The following is a 20,368-nucleotide window of genomic DNA, read 5'->3' as shown; positions in this document are numbered from 1 at the left end:
GGGTAGTGGATCCGGCCAAGATCCGAGGCGACTCGGAAGGGTCCGGCCCCCTACTCAGCGTCAGCAGTGTGGACACCGAAGAATTTGTCGGTGAGGCGTGCGATCTGGCGTGCTGGGTGATCTTGAGGGCTGTCGCGGTAGTGGTTGCGCCACGAGTCAGCACCGTTACACTCGTCAAGAGCCTCCAACAGATCGGTGGGCTCGGGGCGGTTGAGACGACGGTTCTTGATATTGGCTTGACGAGATTCGTATCCCGGATACCAGATCACGGATTCGTGGCGGCGGGGGAAGTGGAGGAAGAAGGAATCCAACAGGATGTCCAGGTCACACCACCCCTCCTGCATGGCCACTATCAAGACCTGCAGAAACCCTTTCCAGCGGTTCCCGGCGTGCGATCTGCGATTGTTGCGCTCCTTGTGATACACTGTCAGCCAGGGATAAGCCTCCGCCGATGCCGGTAAGATCGGGAAAGAGTGCGTGGATTCCCAGTAGGCTTGACGATTTGCCTTTTCGTAACTCTGGTATTGCCGGATCGCGAGTCCAAGCCGGCCACCAACATCCGTCTCAAACGAGATCGCGCCATCTGAGTTCTCAAGAACTTCCCAGGGGCGCGTGGCTAGTAGAGCTCGTACGTTGTTCTCCGTGATCAGCTCCCAGCAGAAGTCGGTGTCGGCGACTTGAGGCCGATCTTCTGCCAACTCGAAATAAGGGAAGATCCAGCCCAGCTGAATCGGCAGGACAGGGAACAGCGCCTGGATCCGCATTGCAGCGAGGGTCTTGTTGTCGAGCTCCTCTGAGATCCAGGGATCTACGTCCGCCTGGATCAAGATCCGAGGTTGCGCTCGTCCAGGGATACATTGCGCCTCAGATCCGAATGGAGCGACAGGTGCTAGTGGATTACGGGCGGGACGACGCCGATTAGCCGGGGCTGGGTTTGGCCCTCGCGGATCCGGATCCGGGTTGGTACCAGGAACCTCGTCATCGTCGGGATCATCATCCGGGGATCCACCGGATCCGCCGATCACAGGTCCACGCCGGGGAGACGCGTGCTGACGACGACGCTCGGCGGATCGGGATTGAGCCATCGCCTGCAGAGTCTGGGCTTCGAGCAACTCGTTGGTGATCTGGGCGGTTTCTTCATCCTCCTCTTCATCATCGTTGGTACCGCCGGTGCCGCTGGTATCCTCGCCTTCCTCCTCCTCGTTCTCGTCGTCAACCTCTTCGGCCGCCGGGTGGCCGTGATCTTCTCCGGGTTCGTCCTCGTCGTCCTCTACGAAGCCGCCGTCATCGTCGATTTGGCCTTCTTCAGCCAGATCGTCCTGATCCGGGTGGTGCGCTGGTTCCGACCCTGATTGATCTTTAGCCATCTCGACGTCGGAACGCTTGGCTCCCTGGTTAGGCACGGATCGGAGTGGGCGCTCGCCTGGACGTGCTGAATCGCGATTCGCCGCAGTGGAGTCACGGCGAGCACGTTTCGAGGGCTCCGGATCGGCGATCTCGCCACTTCGCTTGGGACGCTTCTCTTCCTGATCTGGGCGCTTGGCTGCTTCAGCGGGAAGATGCTCTGGGGCAGGCTGATCTGGGATCTCGCCGGCGCTCTGGCGATCTCCTTGAGGCTGAGGCAGCTCTCGAAGTGTACGGAGCAAAGCCGCCGGATCTCCCAACTCGTCGGAGGGGAGAGGTCGTGCACCTACTGCAGTGACCACGATCGCCAGACGTTGGAGAGCAACGTCATGCTCCAAGCGGAGAGCATGGCGATTCCGCTGTAGAGTGTCATGATCCAGCTGAAGGCGTTCATGTTGCTCCCGGATCTGATGGATCTGGCTCTCAAGCAGACCCGCAGTCCGCTCAGCAGTGTCCAAACTCGCCCCTGTGCGGCAGATATGCGTCAGTTCACGGCCAAGGAGTTTCAAGCCAAGACGGAGGAACGTACGGAGATCCTCGAGCTCAGATCGTGCGCGATCTGCGTCCAGTATAGCGTTGTCCCGATCCTCCACGGTACTTATCAGATCCGCAGTGGCTGCAGCTTGGGTGGATCGAGCGGTGTTGAGATCGGCCTGTGTCTGCCGGAGGAGCACCCGGATGCCTTGCAGCTCGTCGCGGGTGATCCCCAAGCGACGGTCAGCCTCGGTGGATGCAGCTTGGGCCCGATCCCGCTCTTGGATGAGGCGATCTCGCTCCTGCACCAGTTGATCTGGGGCGGAAGCAACGCGGGCCGCCCGATCTCGCTCATGTAGGGCGTCCTCAGCGTGGTAGAGGGCCTCTTGCGCTCGGATCGTGACACTCTCAGCTAACTCACGCGCATCTTGGGCGTGGTCGATCTGCCTGTCCAGCGACCTCTGCTCCTCGTGGAGCTTATGGATCTCGGCGCCAGCCAACTCTACCTCACTCGCGAGATGGTCATTGTTGTCGCGAAGTCGATCTCGCTCCTGCGTAAGCCGAGCGACCCGACGTCCCAGATCTTGGATCTCTGCAGTTTGCTGCGTGATCTGGCTTTGCAGGCTTGCGACCTGCTGGGCATGGTCCCCACTCACATCGCTGCTGGCGGAACGGAGGCCGGAGACCTCAGAGTGGAGACGTTGGAGTTCCTCACCTTGATTCTTGTAAAGGCGTTCCAACTCGCGCAGTTCGTGAGTCTGCTGAAGCAGCGTTCGAGAGATCTGGGTCCGCTGACGCTCGGCCGTGTCGCGGGCCGCCGTAGCTGCTCGGAGATCCGCGACGAGCCGGACCGAGCGAGTAGAGAGAGCCCGGTTCAAGCGACGGAGTTCTTCAGGTGTGGCGCCGGTCGGAGCGGTCAGATCGGGTGGATCCAGATCCGGGCGGTTACGCGGAGCGCTTCGATCCGGGCGCTGGCCAGACAACTTTCGGTCGGGGCCGGACATGGGGAACACTGGCGCGCCAGTGGGCAGAAATCAAAGGTGCCCGCAGTGATGCCGTTGTGCGGCAACAACTACGCGCAGGAGGCGATTGTGGAGAAGCGAATTCCGGGAAAGGGGTGATTGGGAGCAATCGGCAAAAAGATGGATCTTGACGGAGTCACTATACCGCGGAAGTGACACCCGAGAAACCAGATCGAGGGGATCTGGTGATGTGGGTGGATCGAGGCTGTCAGATGTGTGTGGCGTCAAAGGGAGACTACTGGAAATACTACAAGATGACACAGAAGACGTCTACATACGGCAGAGGGCCAGATCCGTACTATCGGAAGTAGTTGGATCCAGATCACATGTACCCATGTGGATCCAGATCCGGGTCACCTGTACCCAGGCGGATCTGAGCTTCTGAGGGATGACTAGGATACGCTAAGCGGTGGATGGAGCTTACGCCAGCCGAAGGACCCCAGATCAAGACAAGTTAACCCAGATCAGGGACGGTGGGATCCGGATCACATGTACCCATGTGGATCCAGATCCAGATCACATGCACCCATGCGGATCTGGGCCTCTGAGAGGTGGCAATGGCAAGCGAAGTGGAGAAAAGAGTTTGCGACGACCCAAGGACTCAAGATCAGCGAGGATCAGCGTGAATCAAGCGGATTTGGGAGAGGTGGATCCAGATCACATGTATCCATGTGGATCTGGATCCGGATCTCGTACGCCCGGGCGGATCCAAGCCTCTGGTAGACGGCTAAGACGAGGAAAGCGAGGAAAGGAGGTTGCAACAGCACAGGGACCCCAGATCAACGCAGACCGACCCAGATCAAGGCACTTCGGAGATCAGCGGATCTGGATCTGGTGATCTGGTGATCTGGTGATCTGAGGATCTGGCGGATCTGGGACTCAGTGGGTGATCTGGCGGCTACAACTCAACGGAGGGAACAAGCGACGATGCAGTGAAGGTAGAGGTGGTCCGTAGAGCCGGCAGGTACAGATGGGAAGATAGTTCGGATTGGGTGATGGGATTTTGGGATAGGATTGGACATAACCATAAATGAGTGTCGAATTTGCCTGGAAGTGCTCAAGTGGTCTACTCGCAGCGGGGAAACGCATATTGGCCCCGCTCGACGTACGCTGTGGATATTGGATTTGGCTCCACACGCACCCCAAGACTACCAAACGCCAGCAAGCGGCCCTCACCCCCCAAAGAGTCTAATTTGCCTTGGACAACGCAAGTACCTTCGCCTTCGCCTGGAATCGGGATCGACATTGGCCCACCAAGAAGCAGCAAGGTACTGGGTAGCAGATCTAGTGTTGGTTGAATAATCTGGATAATATATTGGCCAGATCAACCTTCCTAGTGAACTCCCTACAAGTGCAGATCCCAGATCACCCGGAGTTAACTACTTGGCCGGGTGAACCAAGACTCTCAACTACCCTGATCCCGCTATAGGAAGCGGCAAGTACGACAAAGGGCGACCTACCAAGTCGCAACAAGGGCCTACAACACACCACAAGGCAACCACTCGGCCGGATCCAGATCCAGGCCGCCAGATCCAAGTCGGGAGTCACTTGGTCTGGACCAAGAACCGCGAGCAGAGTGAAGATTTCCGCGCTGCTCCACCGGATCCCCGCGTCTCGCCAAGACGTTCCTACTTCAACACTTGGACCCTTCAGCAGTTACCAGAGGAGCAAGATCCAGCCCTACCGACGGGTACACAAGGTGAGGAGTTCAGCACTGATCACGGATCATCGGAGTACCCCCTCCGTTAGTCGGTGTCCGGGCGCTGCTGGGAAGTTGGATCTAGCAATCTCGCAGATTTTGCTGATCCCGCTACACCACAGGTGCGCCAACAGGAGACGGCGCATTATCTGGGTGATCACCGCGGGAGCGCCGGTGATTATCAGCGTCGTTGGGGATAGTCGCTGGGTGGTAGCGCCGCAGCCGACCAACGTAAAAGGTAGGATGTAGCCGTAAAGCCGTAGGTAGTTGCAACGTATAGGCATCACCTAATACCTTCAACACCGTGAATGGTCCAATAAAGCGTGGCGCGAGCTTGTTCGCGCCCAAATTCGTCACTAAAGTGGGTCGAATACCGGACGTGGACAATAACACGCGGTCGCCCACGGCAAATCTCTCCATGTTCTTGCGGCCTCGACGATCTACATTCTCCTTTTGGCGATCGACCGCAGTCGCGATCGCATCGCGGACATAGCGAACCACTGAGTGGCGCCGCTGCAGGAACTCGTTGACGGCCGCTGCATCGCGTGGCTGCGACTCCGGATTGGGGTCGAAGTTTGCGGGGGAAGGCGCGGCGACTTCCACCGCGCCCGGCGTGTCTTGATACCCGATTGCGCGACGACGCTGACTTGGATCGATCAACGTTCGACTCGTCCACGCTGCGATATCCGATGGTGTCGCCCTCGTGGCGGCACGCGTCCGCATCCCTCTTGCTGCAACCCGAGCTCCATGTCGTGTGGTGACTCCATTCACTCGTGCGGAGACAACATCGTGAGTGTTCTCACGACCAGTGTTGTCGGAAACTGCTGTGCCTTCGTCGGCTGGCCCATAGAGATCTATCGAGCGCTCCACACCGAGGAGCGCTGGAACACGCGGATGTCGTCCGTAGTTGATGTAGAACGGGGTGAGCCCCGTCGATGCGTGTTCGGCATTGTTGATGGCGAATTCGACCATGGGCAAGAAGGAGCTCCATGACTTGAATGACGTGGCGAAGCTCCTCAGCACATCCTCGATGACCCGGTTCGCGCGTTCAGTCTGGCCGTCCGTCTCTGGATGCGACGCGGTAGACATCGCCAACCGCGTTCCCATCAACTTGAACAACTCAGTCCAGAAGGCGGCGGTGAAGCGGGGATCTCGATCTGACACAATCGAGACCGGAAGACCGTGATGTCGGTAAACGATGTCGAGGAAGATCGCCGCGGACTGTTGCGCGGTGACGGAGGCGGCGACCGGAGCAAGATGCACCATTTTGCTGAGTCGGTCAACAAAGACGAGAACACCAGTGCGGCCTTGCGGATCCCGAGGCAGCCCAAAGACGAAGTCCATACTCACCGAAGACCACGGTTCCGCTGCCACGGGCAAAGGTCGAAGTGGAGCCTGCTTTGACGGGGACGGCTTGACACGCTGGCACGCTTCGCAGGAGCGTACCCACTTCCGTACCCACTTGTACATATGCGGCCAGTAGAAGTCCCGGGACAGCGACGCGAATGTCTTCTCGCGTCCGAGGTGGCCGCCGCTGGGCGTGTCATGAAACTCGTGGATTAGCCGAGCTCGAAGATCGTCGTCCAGCGGGACGACGATGCGTGGCGGTTCCGAGCGATCGACGCAGTAGGTCAGAAGGGCTCCATCCAGTCCGTAGCGATCGATGCGGGCGCGGCTGCGTGGGGATAAGCGGCGCCGCGCCACTGCTGATGGATCTCTAAGGTACTTGATCATCTCGGAGCACGCCGCGTCCTCCTCGTACGCGGCCGTTATCAGGTCATGAAGCGGGCTGGTCGCTGCAACCTCGACCGCAGCGACTTCTTCCGCGACGCACACAGCACACTCGGCGTCATCCTCGTCGCCAACAGCGTGGCGACCCGACTGCACGTAGTCTGGCCGACGTGAGAGCGCGTCGGCGAGGATGTTGGTCTTGCCCGGCTTGTAGTGTACGACGAAGTTGTATTCGGAGAACAACGAGAGCCAGCGCGCCATGCGCTGGGACAAGTGGGGGCTCTTCGTCGCTGTCCGCAGCGACGCATGATCTGTGTAGATAGCGAAGGTCTGTTCGCCCAACAGATACACGCGGAACTTGATGAGTGCGTAGCGCATGGCTAGCAGCTCCTTGTCGTGTACAGGGTAGTTTCGCTCCGCCGGCTTCAGCTGACGCGACTGGTAACTCACCACACGTTCGCGTCCCTCATTATCAAACTGCATTAGGGCGCAACCTATTGCGAAGTCGCTTGCGTCGCATACCACGTGGAAAGACTTCGAATGGTCGGGCAGCATCAGGACAGGCGCGGTGGACAAGCCCGCCTTCACCGCGTCGAAGGCAGCTTGGTGATCGGGACGCCACGACCACATGGCGTCGGCCTTGAGCAGCTGGGACAGCGGACGGATGGTAAACGCAAAATTCTTCGAGTAGTGGTGGAGGTACGTCGCGAGACCCAGCCACTGTCGGAGCTGCTTCTGGTCCTGAGGTGTAGGCCACGCACAGATGGCCTCGATCTTCTCGGGGTCAGCACGGACACCATCCTTGCTGACGTAGCTCCCGAGCACAGGAATCTCGGGGGCGCAGAAGATACACTTCTTCAAGTTGGCGTACAGCTTGTTCTCCCGCATCACCTCGAACACCTTCTGCAGGTGTTGGAGATGTACCTCGACGTCCGTCATGCCGCCCTCGGCACGGCTGTGAATGAAGATGTCGTCGAAGTAACTAGGCGCGAAGTCTCGGTACGGCCGAAGCAAGTTGGACACCATGCGGTTGAAGGTGGCGGGTGCATTCTTGAGCCCCTGTGGCATCACAAGCCATTCCCACAACATCCCGCTAGGCGTGCTGACCGCTGTCAGCGGCACGTCAGCTTCGCGCATCAAGATCTGATAGAAACCATCCATCAGATCAATGGCACTGTACTTGGTGCTGCCAGACATGGTGTCCAGTACCATGTCCTTCCTCGGGATCGGCGTCTGCGCCGGAATAGTGGCGTCGTTGAGCTTGTTGAAGGCGTGGACGATCCGCCATCCGCCGGTTGCTTTCTTCACGCAAAACGTCGGGCTGGAGTGTGGGGACAGGCTCTCTCGCACGTGGCCGGCTTGTCGGCGACTCTCAAAGAAGGCGTCGATGGCCTCGACTTGGTCGCGGGGAAGCGGCCACTGTCGCGTCACACAGTATTTCGCACCAGGCACGAGGTCGATCTCGTGCCGAACTCCGCGGTCGGGTGGAAGAGTGGCTGGGACCTTGTCCGGGAAGATCTCCATGAACTCACGCACAAGTGGGGCGACTGGGTTGCCGGCTGCTTTAAGTGCCGGCAACGATTGAGCTGCGTAGCGTGCTTGGCGTGCACACTTCGGCTCAACCCCTTTCGGGCGCATCCTCGCGTGGGAAGCTGGGTCCGACGCGCTGGCGTCGACGACCGCGATGGACTCAGTGTCTTCGGCGACGACCATGCACACTTGCTCGATCTGGCCCTTCTTCAAGTCGCGGAGGAAGTGTTTCCACGAGAGCCCAGGCAGCCGAGTGATCTCGGCGGCGTCGCACGGAGGACGTGCGGCCTCGACGTCACGTATTCGCAGAGGCGTCTCCGCGTCGTCCCCCACCAGGACTGAGATCACCTCAGACTCAGTCTCGATCGGGTCCGCCGATGGCGCACGAGGGCGGGGTGGTTTGCGACGGCCGCGACGGCGAACCGGACGCAGAGTGTCATCTGAGGCTGCCGATGAGAGCCCACGCTCGATCATGGCCGCTGAACTGGGGCGCCGGGACACGACATCGGCGCCTGGACGTGCGTCGCCGTACACGACCGCGTCAACTTCATCAGGGAGCTCCCGCTCGACCACTCGCGGGAACTCATGCTCGACCGCGCGTGGGAGGCCACGCTCAACCACATCTCCTTCAGGGAGCTCCTGCTCGACCACTCGCGGGAACACATGCTCGACCGCGCGTGGGAGGCCACGCTCAACCACATCCTCTTGCTCTTCACCACTGGAGAGCCACTGCTCATCCGGACGTGGGAACCCATGCTCAACCACGCCAGACACGTCTTGAGACTCCTGCTCAAGACCAGCCCAAGTTGCGTGCTCGCACACCGCACACGAAGGGCCATCGCCCACTTCAGGTGCAGCATGGGCCATGGAGTCGGAGTCCATGACGGCAACGTGCGGCCACTGGTTAGGCGTTCCGCACAGGAACGCCAACACTGCATTCACATCGATGTCTCGGGGTCGGACTGTGCCAGTCAACCAGTTGATCTCAGGCTGGTGGCGGGCAAGCCACGGGATGCCGAAGACGCAGTCGAACGAGCCGCTCAACTCGATCACCAAGAACTCATCGGAACTACGGAACCCATCGAACTCGTACGCGAAGGTCGCGGAGCGTCGGGGCGTCCGCCGCGGCTTCCCATCAGCGTACTTCACGATCATGTCTCCAGGTCCTTCACGAATGTTCATGTCTGCCGGTAACACCGACAGACTCTCGGCGCGAACGAAGTTGTTCGTCGCGCCCGAGTCCAGCAGTGCGCGAAGCGGGCGCTTCGCGTTGTTAACGTGGATGCTGAGCACGATCAATCTTGAGTCACTGCCGGATGTGGTGGCAAATAGTCGTGCATGAAGCACGGGAGGGCTAGGAGGAGGTTCGGCCACCAGAGAACCATCGCTCCTTCCACGACCAGTAGGGCGCCCCGCACCTACTGGTTGTCGCCGTTTTTTGGAGCGGCGACGTCGTTCGCGATTGTGACGTTCGCCTGCATGGGCGACGGCGCGCGGCACACGGCCGCGCGGTGTCCCGGTTTACCACAGCGGAAGCACAGCATCGGACGCGGACTGCGCGTCGATGGCGATGGTGTTGCTCGAGACGATGACGTCGGCCCCCGGCGTCCACCGTAATGCTGAATCGCATCCACCTCCATCGGCTCCGGCTCAGGCGCCGGGTCCCGAGAGACGTCGAATGCCTGCGACGCCGTCACACTGTAGTCTTCGCGTAGCGCAACAGCGAAGGCCTCTTCCAGTGTCGATGGAGTCTTCCGAGTCAGGTAGAAACGCTGGTAGCCAGCGTTCATGCCGGATATGAAGACATGGACTTGTGTAACCATGTCCACTGGATGCGATGTGATGCACGACACGAGGTGCCGCGCGCGCTGGATGTACTCGAGCATGGACATGTGTCCTTGCTTCAACGACAAGAAGGCTGATCGCTGGACGCTCTCATCTTGGGGCGGCTCGAAGGCGAGTCGCAGGTCTGCCTTCATGGATGCCATAGTCGGGAAGCAGGAGGCGTCGGCGACGAGTTTGCCGAGCGCCCATTCTTTTGCCTTTCCTGCCAGCTTGGACAGGAGAAAGCGAGTGCGCGCGAGCTCGGTAGACAGCTGCCGAGCTTCAATCGCAATGTCCACCTCGCAGAACCAGCGGTTCAGGTGAAGGCGGCCCTTACCTTCACCGCTGTACGTGGAGACATCGAGCTTGACGATGTCGGTCTTGTTCTTGGTCGACGTGGGAGTCGTCGCACGCTGACGAAGGTCAGCGAGCTCACGTGCCATGAACTCCTGGGCAGCCAGGCGTTGTTGTTGTTCCGTGCCGGCAGTCAGTAGTGTCTTGACGACACCGTCACCTGACACTGCAGCGAGTCTGTGCAGTGCCTCCCACTCGAACAGCGACAGATGAGGAAAGCTGGCGTGTTCAAGCGACATGCCGGTCGCCCCTCCGAGGGTGGACGCGTCGTTCATCGACGTGTCGTTCATCTTGGTCGTTGGACGGATCACAAAGTGCTACCAGGTGTAACGGGCTTGAGGCCGCTACCGACTTGCACAGGCGCGTAGGAAATAAGACTCTGATTGAGTGTTGGGACTGTCGCGGCACTCGAGACCGTCCCAACCATTAAACCTATACGGGACTGTGATTGGCCACCGCGCACTCGCGGTGGCACCCGTGTGACAGTAGCCTGTCACACATCATCCACTCGGCTCTCTAGACCCAGCGCTTGCCCGCGACATCGTCCACCTGCATGTACTGCGCGAATTCCTTGTCCGCGAAGGCAAGTACGAACAGCGCTTCGACCAGAAGCTTTGGAGAGAACCACACCGGAGCCCGTGATGCTGGTCCTTCGTGAAAAGCAGGGTGGTGCTCGAGCGTGTCTTTCATGTTAGAGTCAAGCTCATGCTAGCTACCTGTGCGCGACGTCTCGGCAGCGCAACGCACACGCTAGTCCTCGGCCGAGCCTCCAGGTCCGCAGGAGCGAAGTGTCCACCAGGGCCTCGTCGCGCGTCCGCGATCTTGCGGAACCACTCGGTGCTGGCCTCGGTCGAGTCCACCTGCATCTTCACCGCGAGCGCGTTGGAGTGAACTCGATGGCGTTGACGCGCCGCCGCCTTCATTGACGACTATTCGTGACATTTATCTATCAAGCAGTGCGGTCCATGTGTCCAATTCATCCGAGCTGTGTTGTTAGCGATAACGTATCGCCACCGTGAGTATCTAAGTGTACAGTACTGTAGTCAGGGATCGGTAGTAACATCACGATTAGTACTATACAACACTAACATTACTATATATTTAATAATAACAGTATTATAATTCCAAGTACAGCAGTTAGTACTAACATAAACTTAGTAGGAACAAAACTCACGATATTAGTACTAAAAAACTACTAAATATCCTACTAAATTCCAGTGACGTCACAGGCGCATTTCTTTGCTAGCTCGGACAGAACGCGGCTCTTACCAATTACCCGAGCTCTGTATGATGGCCGCGTATGGAGCGAGATACATGGCTGGCTTGGTGTGGTATTAATTACAACACCGCGTCAGATACTTCTTGAACTCGTCATGAGCAGAACCCGAGTAGATCCCGGTGAAGGCAGTGGCGAGCTGTTTCTTCCTCTCCATTCAGTTTTGGTAGGGGTCTTTGTCTTCGGCTGGCTGAGCGCTTCATTCACCGACTCCAATATGTCGAAATCATGCTGGACCCAAATACGGGATCGAATGATTTCGTCAACGCTGTCGTAGGCGTCCATGATGAGATTTTTCAGCTTTTTCAACATGTCCACATCGTCCCCTCCGTACACGCACGATAAATGAACGAGTCTAGCGCCAGCTAATTTTTCATCACGATTACGTAGCGATTGAGCGGATGAGCGGAATCTGTGGTAAGGGCGTTTAGTAGTTTGATTTTACTATTAGTAACTATATTGTTATTTTCACGAACCATAATATATTAATATAGTTAGTAGATCGAAATCATCTTCCGAATTATTAATATTGGTTTGGAGGCGAAATCGATATTACTACCAATCCCTGACTGTAGCTGTCTTGCTAATTGCGATTTCGGTGTGGCCCTGTACATGTATTCCTGATGTGCTTACTGACTGATTCTTTTTACTGAAAAATCCAATCAAATTCAAGAGTTGTTAATACAGTTGCTGCTTATGTGCTTGCTGATAGTTCAGCCCGACCACAACTTTCTCACTAGCAATGTTGACTTGGGAGCGCACAGCCGACGGCGTGGAGTGGAAGCCGACAGGACGCAGCCGCGTGGGTGACGCCGGCCGAAAAGAGCCGAAGTATGCTCAAAACTCCTTGACGAAGACTGAGGAGCTGGAGATAGTTGAGTTTTTCGCTAACTACAAGTGGACGCCACGCTGGACAAGTACTTCCCGAAGTTGACAGGCAACGCAAGGGAGCAGAAGCGAAAACTGATGTATGAGTGGCGTAAGGAGCATAAACAAATAGCAGGTAGAGCTGCTGTGTGCTGACCCCCGCCTAGAAACTCTCAAGTGCGTGCGCCCAGCCAGCAGCGCTACAAGAGGCGTTCTTGATGGAGTTCACCATGGCAGACAAGACTGTAGGCGATCTGTCGTCTGATGACGACTTTGATGGCGACTTAAGTAGCGATGACGGCGACGATATTGACGAGTGGTAAGCGCGTAATACAATATTTGGCTTGGCAGCTACCGTTGCACTTGTCGAAAATTACTGTTGATCAATATTTGGACGACAAATAGTAGCAAATCATGCCAGTAAGCACAGAAGGAATACGGTACATGTAACTTGGAATCATGGATTGTAAATGGTAGTAATATCGATCTCACTTCTTCTGAAATATTAATAATTCGTCAGACGATTTAGCTTTACTAACTATATAATTATTACTAATTAGGAGTGCGGAAAGTGTGATATTACTAAAATAGTTACTAATAGTAAATTAAAACTACCAAAAAGGCCTTACCACAGATTCCGCTCGCATTTCCTCATCAATGTCGTCGTCGTTGTGATGAAGAATTAGTGCTAGCCGTATCGTTTGGAAAGCTCAGCCTCTCCCCAAAATTCATTGCTGCAGATATGATGAACAGGATGACCGTAGATGCAGCACGGTGCCCGTCACATCAGGCAAACAGCAATCAGCCTTGGAGCACCACATCGGACCCGGTTGCGACCTTCAGGGAGGAAAACGCACCCGTTTGCCATCCATTGCGCGCGTCTTTTGAAGATATTGACCTTGAACTTCAACCTGGAATTTAGTAGGATATTAAGTAGTTTTTTAGTACTAATATCGTGGATTTTTTTTACAAAATTTGTGTTAGTACTAACGATAATACTTAGGACTTGTATTAATATGAATTCTAATTGTTCTATAGTGTTAGTATTGTGTTGTACTAATCTTGATTTTACTACCAATCCCTGCTTAGAATGTATTTCGTGACGAATGAAGGGTAAACCAGTAAGTTGTTCTGAAAACATTAACGCTTGTGTGGAATTAAAACGGGACGACCAACTCGTTGATGCGTTCGATTTCTCCACCCGCCCTACGGTAATATGGCCCAAGTTCCAAATCGCGATCCGTTATCCACTATAATAATAATTTGAATCTATTGTGGAGCCGTTTTAGGCAAGCGGACACGATAACCTATCCGTCCGCCATGCTCGTGTTCAATCCATTGGCACCAGCGTCACCTACAGTGGTGCAAGTGGCACCGAAGAAAAGCTCCCAGCCCCGGCCTTTCCGTCAGCCAGAGACAAGAAAAAGTGGGCGGTGGTTCACAGCACCGCGCATGCTGCTGGCAGTCTGGCTGCTCCAGGGAGTTCTACCTCTGGCACTACAAACACGAAGCTACCTGAAGTTCGTCAAACCTCACACCATACCCCACAAGCTCGTGCCGCCACCCGCCCTACCAAAGGAGACAGCGAATATAGCGGAGAGGTGTCCTGCGAAAGCATTCATCTTGGCAGGAGTGTGGTGGAATCACGACCCAACTCACTATTACACGGTTGGTAACACCACGGTTTGCCATGTCGTAGTTCCACAATACAATACTCACGGGAACTACGTTATCGGGGAAACGAAAACGACCCCGTTCCATACGGCGCCTCCTAGTTGCGCTAACGATAGCGTCTCATTCGAGGTATACCTGTACCACGCGAGTATTGGTTTCTACTCGTTCTACGAAGGCGAGATCGGAACGTACTGCACTACTGACAGCATCGCCTACATCGCTGTAGATGTTCTCGGAACGTACGATATCAATGGGAAATTTTTGGCGGATGACGCTGGTAGTACGAAATCGAGGATGTCGTACTGGTACAGCGTTGCAGGTGCGATTTGGTTGGCATATCGTTCTCTTACAATTCATCGAAGTTTCGTGTCTTGCATTTGCTACGGTCGAAGATGCAATGAAATGGGCGAAACCCTTTACCAACATCAAGCCATGGTGTTTGTGCAGGACAGCTTGCGCCTATCCGCTCATGGCGCATCCAATATGAGGCGAGCTGCGTTGCTCTATCTGATTGTCGAAGGAATCATGACAGACTTGTTTCTCATCATTGCAAACGATGGCTGGGCATCCCGAGCTCAGTATGTTTCGCTCGGCTACAACCTCTCCGGCTTAATGCTGGTGTTGTTTGAAATGCTGGAGAACTTGCACTGGTTGAGCGAGAGGTGGAGATTGATGATAAAAAGAATGTTTTTTAGCTACGAAACAGCTTTAGTCGGGGAACTGATCACCGCTATCGTGCTACAGACGATTCTATCGAGACTGAACGCATCAGACTTCAAGCGCTCACAGCCAGCTGCACTCGCAGTCTCCTATTACTTTTGGAGTCTAGTTTGCCATGGCGCTGTCGTGTTGGTAATTATCGCAATTATTTCGTCTGTACGCGTGCCGTGGGCGATGGCATACGTGTGGTACAAGCACCGATCATTGAGAATATTTTCTCAGCCGTGCTGCGTTGACACCGCTTTGGGGCCGCGCAGCCGACTCATGATACTCGGCGGCTACTGTTGGCACGGCGGAAAGCTGTACTACAAGACCACAGCGCTAAAGGCGTTCGGAATGTTGACAATGGAGGAAGACGGAGCTGAATATTTGATTCTGCACAAGTTGTACTGGTTTACAGCCCCGAGAGACAGTTTTATAGTGCTTGGAGCCATCACGGGTGAGCGCGTGGAGCCTTCGAATGAACGACCTTGCACGGGCATCATCAGTTTCCTCGACCATAAACTAGGGGGGCCTTCCCACGAAGCCAGCTATCTTCACCACATCAGGAGTATACGGGTAAATAGAGTTATGGCCTGGTCTGGACCAAACAATGGAATTCTCCCGTCGCCAACCCAAGCCTTTTTTACTCCAAGTGTGGCAGGCGACGGCATCTGAAGCAATAACAGATATATAAACACGGAACAAAACATTGTAAAGTGTACTTTGGCTCATGTGTAATTTTCTCAACTTCGTCAGGGGAATGAATGGCAATGTAGGGCCAAAGTAGCCATTTTCAACTCGCGTTGTGCTGCAGAGCTGAACTTCGGATCAAGACACCGAGAACGATGCCAGCCTAACGCAAGCATTGTGTATTTTTGATACCATTTGTAGCATCCTACACAGTAAGGAAATACTGCAAAAAAAGGTTAGAAGTAGCCATGTGATCTTTGTAGACACCCTCGAACGTACGCCATCGGAAAAATGCCAACGCCCCTTGATTAACCCCCATTCGACGAGCCAGCACACTATCTCGCTGAGTCCAAGAGGTGTGGGTGGTTCAACGCACTTTCATCGGTGAGTTGTTCATCGACCGATCGTTCGCTTAATTAACATAAACCACAGAAAGGGAGGGAAGCTCATATTATCGCTATCGCGAGTGCATTGTGGATCACTTACACGAAGAGCATATGACGAAAGTGTGAGGGAAACCATTTTGCGTCACCTTGTGTTAGCTTGTACACACATGATTCCTTTATTTTGAGCAAATCGGTTTCGAGTAGTTTTCACCTCGGGCGGACGTTGGAGCGAGCATGACGATCGCATTCCGACTTCGCTCTGATAAACCTCAAGCGTATTGATCCAGTTGTTGGTGATGAGCAAGCTGGGGAAACGTACTCACCAGCACTACAGGCAGCGGCTGGATGGGTGACAGCACAGCGCATGCTGCTAGGCATGTGGCTCGTTATGGGCGTTGTGCCATTTTGCCTGCAGATACGAAGCTACCTCCAGTTTGTCACACCGCACAAAATATCCGACATCCTCGTAGTCCCTCCTGACCTGCAGAAGGAGACGGCCAACTTGACCGAGGTTTGTCCTGTCACGGCATTCGTGCTGGCGGGGGTCTGGTGGAATTTCGAGGCGACTCACTACTACAAAGCGGACCAAGGCATCGTGTGCCACGCGGTGGTGCCGCAGTATAACCTGCACGGCAACTACTTCATCGGAAGCTCCAAAACGACTCCGTACCACACGACACCATCCAGTTGCGCCAACGACAGCTACCCTTTCGAGCAGTATCTGTATCACGGGAGTATCGGGTATTACTCATTCTACGAAGGCGAAGTGGGGACGTACTGTGCAAAGTCGACGACGGCGTATATCATCGTAGAAGTTCTCGGATCGTACGACATCAATGGATCCTTTTTGGCGAAAGACACGGGCAGTACAGAATCCAGAAGGTCGTACTGGTATAGCATTGCCGGAGCGATATGGTTGGTGTATCGCTCGCTCATGATCCGACGGAGTTTTGTGTCGTGTAGACGCTACGGGAGAAGATGTGATGAGTTGGGGGAAAGTCTCACCTACCAGGCAGCCATGGTGTTTGTGCAAGAGAGTATCCGCTTAACTGCACATGGGGCTACGAACTACCAGCGGACAGCACTGCTTTACCTGATCGTGGAGGGAATCATGACGGATCTATTCCTTATCATCGCTAATGATGGCTGGACTTCCAGAGTGCAGTACGCGTCGATGGGTTACAACTTGTCGGGGTTGATGCTGGTGCTCTTTGAGATGTTGGAGAGCATGAGCTGGCTGAGCGAGAGGCGGCGACTGAGAATTAAGCGCATTTTCTTCAGCTATGAGACGGCTCTGATCGGGGAATTCGTGAGTGCGCTCGTGTTTCAGATGTTCCTTACCGGTTTGAATGGATCCGACTTGAAACGATCAAAACCGACGGCGCTGGCAGTCTCGTACTACTTCTGGAGCTTGATTTGCCACGCCATTGTAGTGGTTTGTGTCGTCTCCATCATCTCGAGTGTGAGAATTCCTTGGGCGATACTGTTTGTGTGGTTCAAGCACCGATCGTTGGCAGTATTTTCGGAGCCGTGCTGTATTGACACAGCTCTGGGGGTGCGCAGTCGAATTATGCTCTTAGGAGGCTACAGGTGGGACGATGGAGAGTTATACTACAAACCAGCAGCTCTGAAGGCATTCGGCATGCTGAAGATGGAAGAGGACGGGGTGGAATATCTGGTTCTCCACAAGTTGCATTGGTTTACAGTTCCTAGGGACAATTTGATCGGAATCGGAGTGATGACAGGCCCACGTGTGGAACCTTGCAACGAAAGACCTTGCACGGGCATCGTTAGTTTCCTCGACAGGAGGCTGGGAGGTGCTTCGATTCAGCCACAATGTCACCAACGCGCGCCAAACAGGCATACGTTCCGAGTACTAGCTGTGTCTGAGAGGCTGGACGAAATCCCACAAGTACCGCACGCAATTCCGTAGTAACGTTATTTATCTTAATGGATATTTCTGCTAGTTAATGACGAAGAATCCAAGCTTCGAGCACGAAACCCCAACTCTCAGCGCTCCCGGGCCTTGTTCAAGTCGGTTCATGGTATTTGCTAGTCACGCATGGCAGTGGGTGGCACATGGTTCCATTCGACCATCGAAGTGCAAGTTCCGATTGTCGCTCCCTCTCTCACCCCTAACGGGATGATCGAATGGTTCTCACTTCTAGTATTCCAGCATTGATCTCAAGCGTGATGGAGCGTGGGCGAATGCTAGCATTGATGCTGGTGGCTGCAGTCTTCCTGTGCTCTGGGAACCTCTGCATCATCGCATCCAAAGTCGACGGTCTCATGCCATATAGCAGCGTCACCGTCACGTTCCTCATTGAAGTGGTCAAGCTCGCAGCCATGCTGGCTGCTATCGTCGTCTCGGACACGCCAGTCCCCAACCAGTTTCAACTACGAAAAATCGGCTACTACGCTGTCCCTGCCCTGCTGAACGCTCTGGAGAGTAATCTCAACTACGTTGTGCTGCGGTACTTGGACGCTGCGACAGTCTCAGTGCTCTGGAACCTCAAGATTCTGCTCACGGCTGTGCTGTTCCGTTACGTGCTGAAGAGCCCGCTGTCGGAGCTGCACAAATTGGCGATCGGGTTGCTGGTGCTGGGGGTTCTGACCAGCCAGTCCGACCGGTTCAAGCCCGTCAATACTGAGAACTCGCAGCATTTCGCGCTGGGATTGGCACTGGCACTCGTCGGCGTGACGTTGTCGTCGTGTGCGAGTGTGTTCGCCGAGTGGACGTTGAAAAGACAGTCGGACTGTCCATTTCTGTGGCAAAGTCTGCAGATGTATGGATTTGGGGTGCTGTTCAACGCGGTGGGGCTGCTAGTGCATGGGAAGGCGTTGGTTACCGACGGGTTCTTTCACGGCTACAGCGGGTGGACGGTGATCGTGGTGGTGGTGAACTCGATCGGAGGCATCTTCATGGCCTGCATCCTCAAGTATCTGGACAACATCGCCTGTGTGTACTCGCACTCGATGGCCATGATGCTGACCACACTGCTTTCCATGATGTTCTTCGCCTTTTCGCCGTCGCTTGAGTTTGCTTGCGGCCTTGGGGTGCTGGTAATCTCCATGTATCTCTACCACCATCCTCTGGCACAAGTTGTGGCGCAAAAGGAGAGCTCACCCGAAAGTAGCACGAGCAATGACGACGAGAATGTAGCGACTGTGGAGCAGCCGTCATTGCAGTTGAAACAAACAGCGAAGTATAAGGAAGTTCCTAGAGACGTGGGGGGAGAAACGGAAAGTTGTCGCCTTAGTATTGCTGAAGTGTGAGATAACGACGTTGAGTTGGAATAAAGGTGATTTACATACAGGATTTCATTGTGTTCTAGGTGACTTCGTTTGGCTGACATCGACGGGCATAGGTTTCGTGGTCTGCGTCGTCTACGGTGCAGGAATCATCACCCCGGCCCTGCAGCGCCAAGTTTCCGATTGCGACCAAAGTGGATTTTTGTAGCTCCAATTCAGGGAAGGATGAAGTTCAATTCCCTACACAAACAAAAATTTAGTTTATTTCTTAGGAGGAGCCCTTCATAGTTTCAAAGTTAACGGTTTGACAGCAACTTCCTATTTTAATCAAAATTGAAGCTTCGTGGGAGCGACTTGGCACCTACGCGGATAGAACACTTGACCTCTCCGTGAATGAGCTTTTTTGATCGCCACGACTGAGAATGTCAGGGCTAAACACGAGCAACAGGTTTTTAAATTGAGAGCGAGGCGATCGTCGACCTGAACATTCCCTAGATTTATTCATGCCGCCCTACCAATCGAAATTGCTGAGCTACAAAGATTCGTCGAATCTGTCACGTCCAGTCAACCTTTCGAATGGACTATGAGTTAGAGGGCGATGAAAGCCTGCAACTTGCATCGACGCCACTCATGGGATCTTGTCAAGAAAGCGGAAACTCCTCGTTAGTTCGAACATTGAATGAAGCCTTGCACCAAATCTCCTTGTCTTGTCAGATTTCTCGATGAGAGTTCGGGCGATGCCAGGCGTTGTCCTGCCCACCCAGACATTTGTGCGACAATGCGGTGCTCACCAACCGCCGAGGCAACGCAAGGCGCTATCTGCTTCTAATGCCACTAAGAAGGAGGCAAAGGTGATATCACCCATGGCATGATCATCCTTCAGTGTAGTTTTCGCCTCAGCATTGCAGAACGTTTGAAGGTTGCCCCTTGCATTTATTTCCTCGTCGATCACTTGGTGGCTTTACATGACCAAGATGGACGACCGTAGGAGGACCATCACGGTTTTGAGATTTCACTGAAACGTGCGTGAGTTGGTGGTGCTTTCGAGGCTTCTGTTGTGTCGGATCGAGGACGGGGTTATTCCGTGGAGAATAGCACCAATGCATTGGCGAAGGATAAAGCTCGCAGAGTCGCAACTTGGATGGATCGAAGTCCCTACAGGAGCGGCGTTTAGTAGAGAAGGGTTGCTCTGTAATCCTGCGCGCTAAGGAATCTCATCTAACCTCTCACTTCCGGCCAGCACTTTGACACGACTATGCTTTGGACTGCGACGAAAGCATTGAATCTGGATTGATGGACCGCCCAAACGCTTATCTAGAAAGCTGACAATTCCTGTACAAGGTCGTTCATGACAAGGCTCCACTCGCTCCTCCGTGATCACGCCGATCCCAATCAAATTATCTCTTGGAACCGCGAACCAGTGCAATTTGTGCAAAACCAAATACTCAGCGCCGTGCTCTTCCATCTTTAACATGCCGAAAGC

General features: G+C 54.7%; 7 protein-coding genes across 7 annotated transcripts; 3 read left to right on the top strand and 4 right to left on the bottom strand.

Moving 5' to 3' along the window:
* Positions 1–50: 50 nt before the first annotated feature.
* On the bottom strand, positions 51–1,367 carry IUM83_16470 (uncharacterized protein; the record flags this gene model as incomplete). The annotated part of the gene is made up of 1 exon (XM_067941351.1): positions 51–1,367. One exon carries the CDS (start codon positions 1,365–1,367, stop codon positions 51–53), a length of 1,317 nt encoding a protein of 438 aa, XP_067781556.1.
* A 408-nt stretch (positions 1,368–1,775) lies between these two features.
* IUM83_16469 (uncharacterized protein) lies at positions 1,776–2,237 on the top strand (the record flags this gene model as incomplete). Its single annotated transcript, XM_067941350.1, has 1 exon — positions 1,776–2,237. The coding sequence occupies one exon, from the start codon at positions 1,776–1,778 to the stop codon at positions 2,235–2,237; it is 462 nt and encodes a 153-aa protein (XP_067781616.1).
* Positions 2,238–2,357: 120 nt separating this feature from the next.
* On the top strand, positions 2,358–2,999 carry IUM83_16468 (uncharacterized protein; the record flags this gene model as incomplete). The annotated part of the gene is made up of 1 exon (XM_067941349.1): positions 2,358–2,999. The coding sequence occupies one exon, from the start codon at positions 2,358–2,360 to the stop codon at positions 2,997–2,999; it is 642 nt and encodes a 213-aa protein (XP_067781617.1).
* Positions 3,000–4,710: 1,711 nt separating this feature from the next.
* IUM83_16467 (reverse transcriptase) lies at positions 4,711–9,159 on the bottom strand (the record flags this gene model as incomplete). The annotated part of the gene is made up of 1 exon (XM_067941348.1): positions 4,711–9,159. The coding sequence occupies one exon, from the start codon at positions 9,157–9,159 to the stop codon at positions 4,711–4,713; it is 4,449 nt and encodes a 1,482-aa protein (XP_067781618.1).
* Positions 9,160–9,278: 119 nt separating this feature from the next.
* IUM83_16466 (putative Polyprotein) lies at positions 9,279–10,328 on the bottom strand (the record flags this gene model as incomplete). Its single annotated transcript, XM_067941347.1, has 1 exon — positions 9,279–10,328. One exon carries the CDS (start codon positions 10,326–10,328, stop codon positions 9,279–9,281), a length of 1,050 nt encoding a protein of 349 aa, XP_067781647.1.
* Positions 10,329–10,554: 226 nt separating this feature from the next.
* Positions 10,555–10,961, bottom strand: IUM83_16465 (uncharacterized protein; the record flags this gene model as incomplete). The annotated part of the gene is made up of 2 exons (XM_067941346.1): positions 10,555–10,650; positions 10,755–10,961. 2 exons carry the CDS (start codon positions 10,959–10,961, stop codon positions 10,555–10,557), a joined length of 303 nt encoding a protein of 100 aa, XP_067781619.1.
* A 6,880-nt stretch (positions 10,962–17,841) lies between these two features.
* IUM83_16464 (CMP-sialic acid transporter 4) lies at positions 17,842–18,909 on the top strand (the record flags this gene model as incomplete). The annotated part of the gene is made up of 1 exon (XM_067941345.1): positions 17,842–18,909. One exon carries the CDS (start codon positions 17,842–17,844, stop codon positions 18,907–18,909), a length of 1,068 nt encoding a protein of 355 aa, XP_067781620.1.
* Between the last annotated feature and the right edge of the window lie 1,459 nt (positions 18,910–20,368).

Source organism: Phytophthora cinnamomi, assembly GCF_018691715.1.
Source record: "Phytophthora cinnamomi strain GKB4 chromosome Unknown Contig116, whole genome shotgun sequence".
Lineage (NCBI taxonomy): Eukaryota > Oomycota > Peronosporomycetes > Peronosporales > Peronosporaceae > Phytophthora > Phytophthora cinnamomi.
The sequence above is the reverse complement of the archived record's forward strand: the minus strand, read 5'-3'. Positions and strand labels throughout refer to the sequence as shown.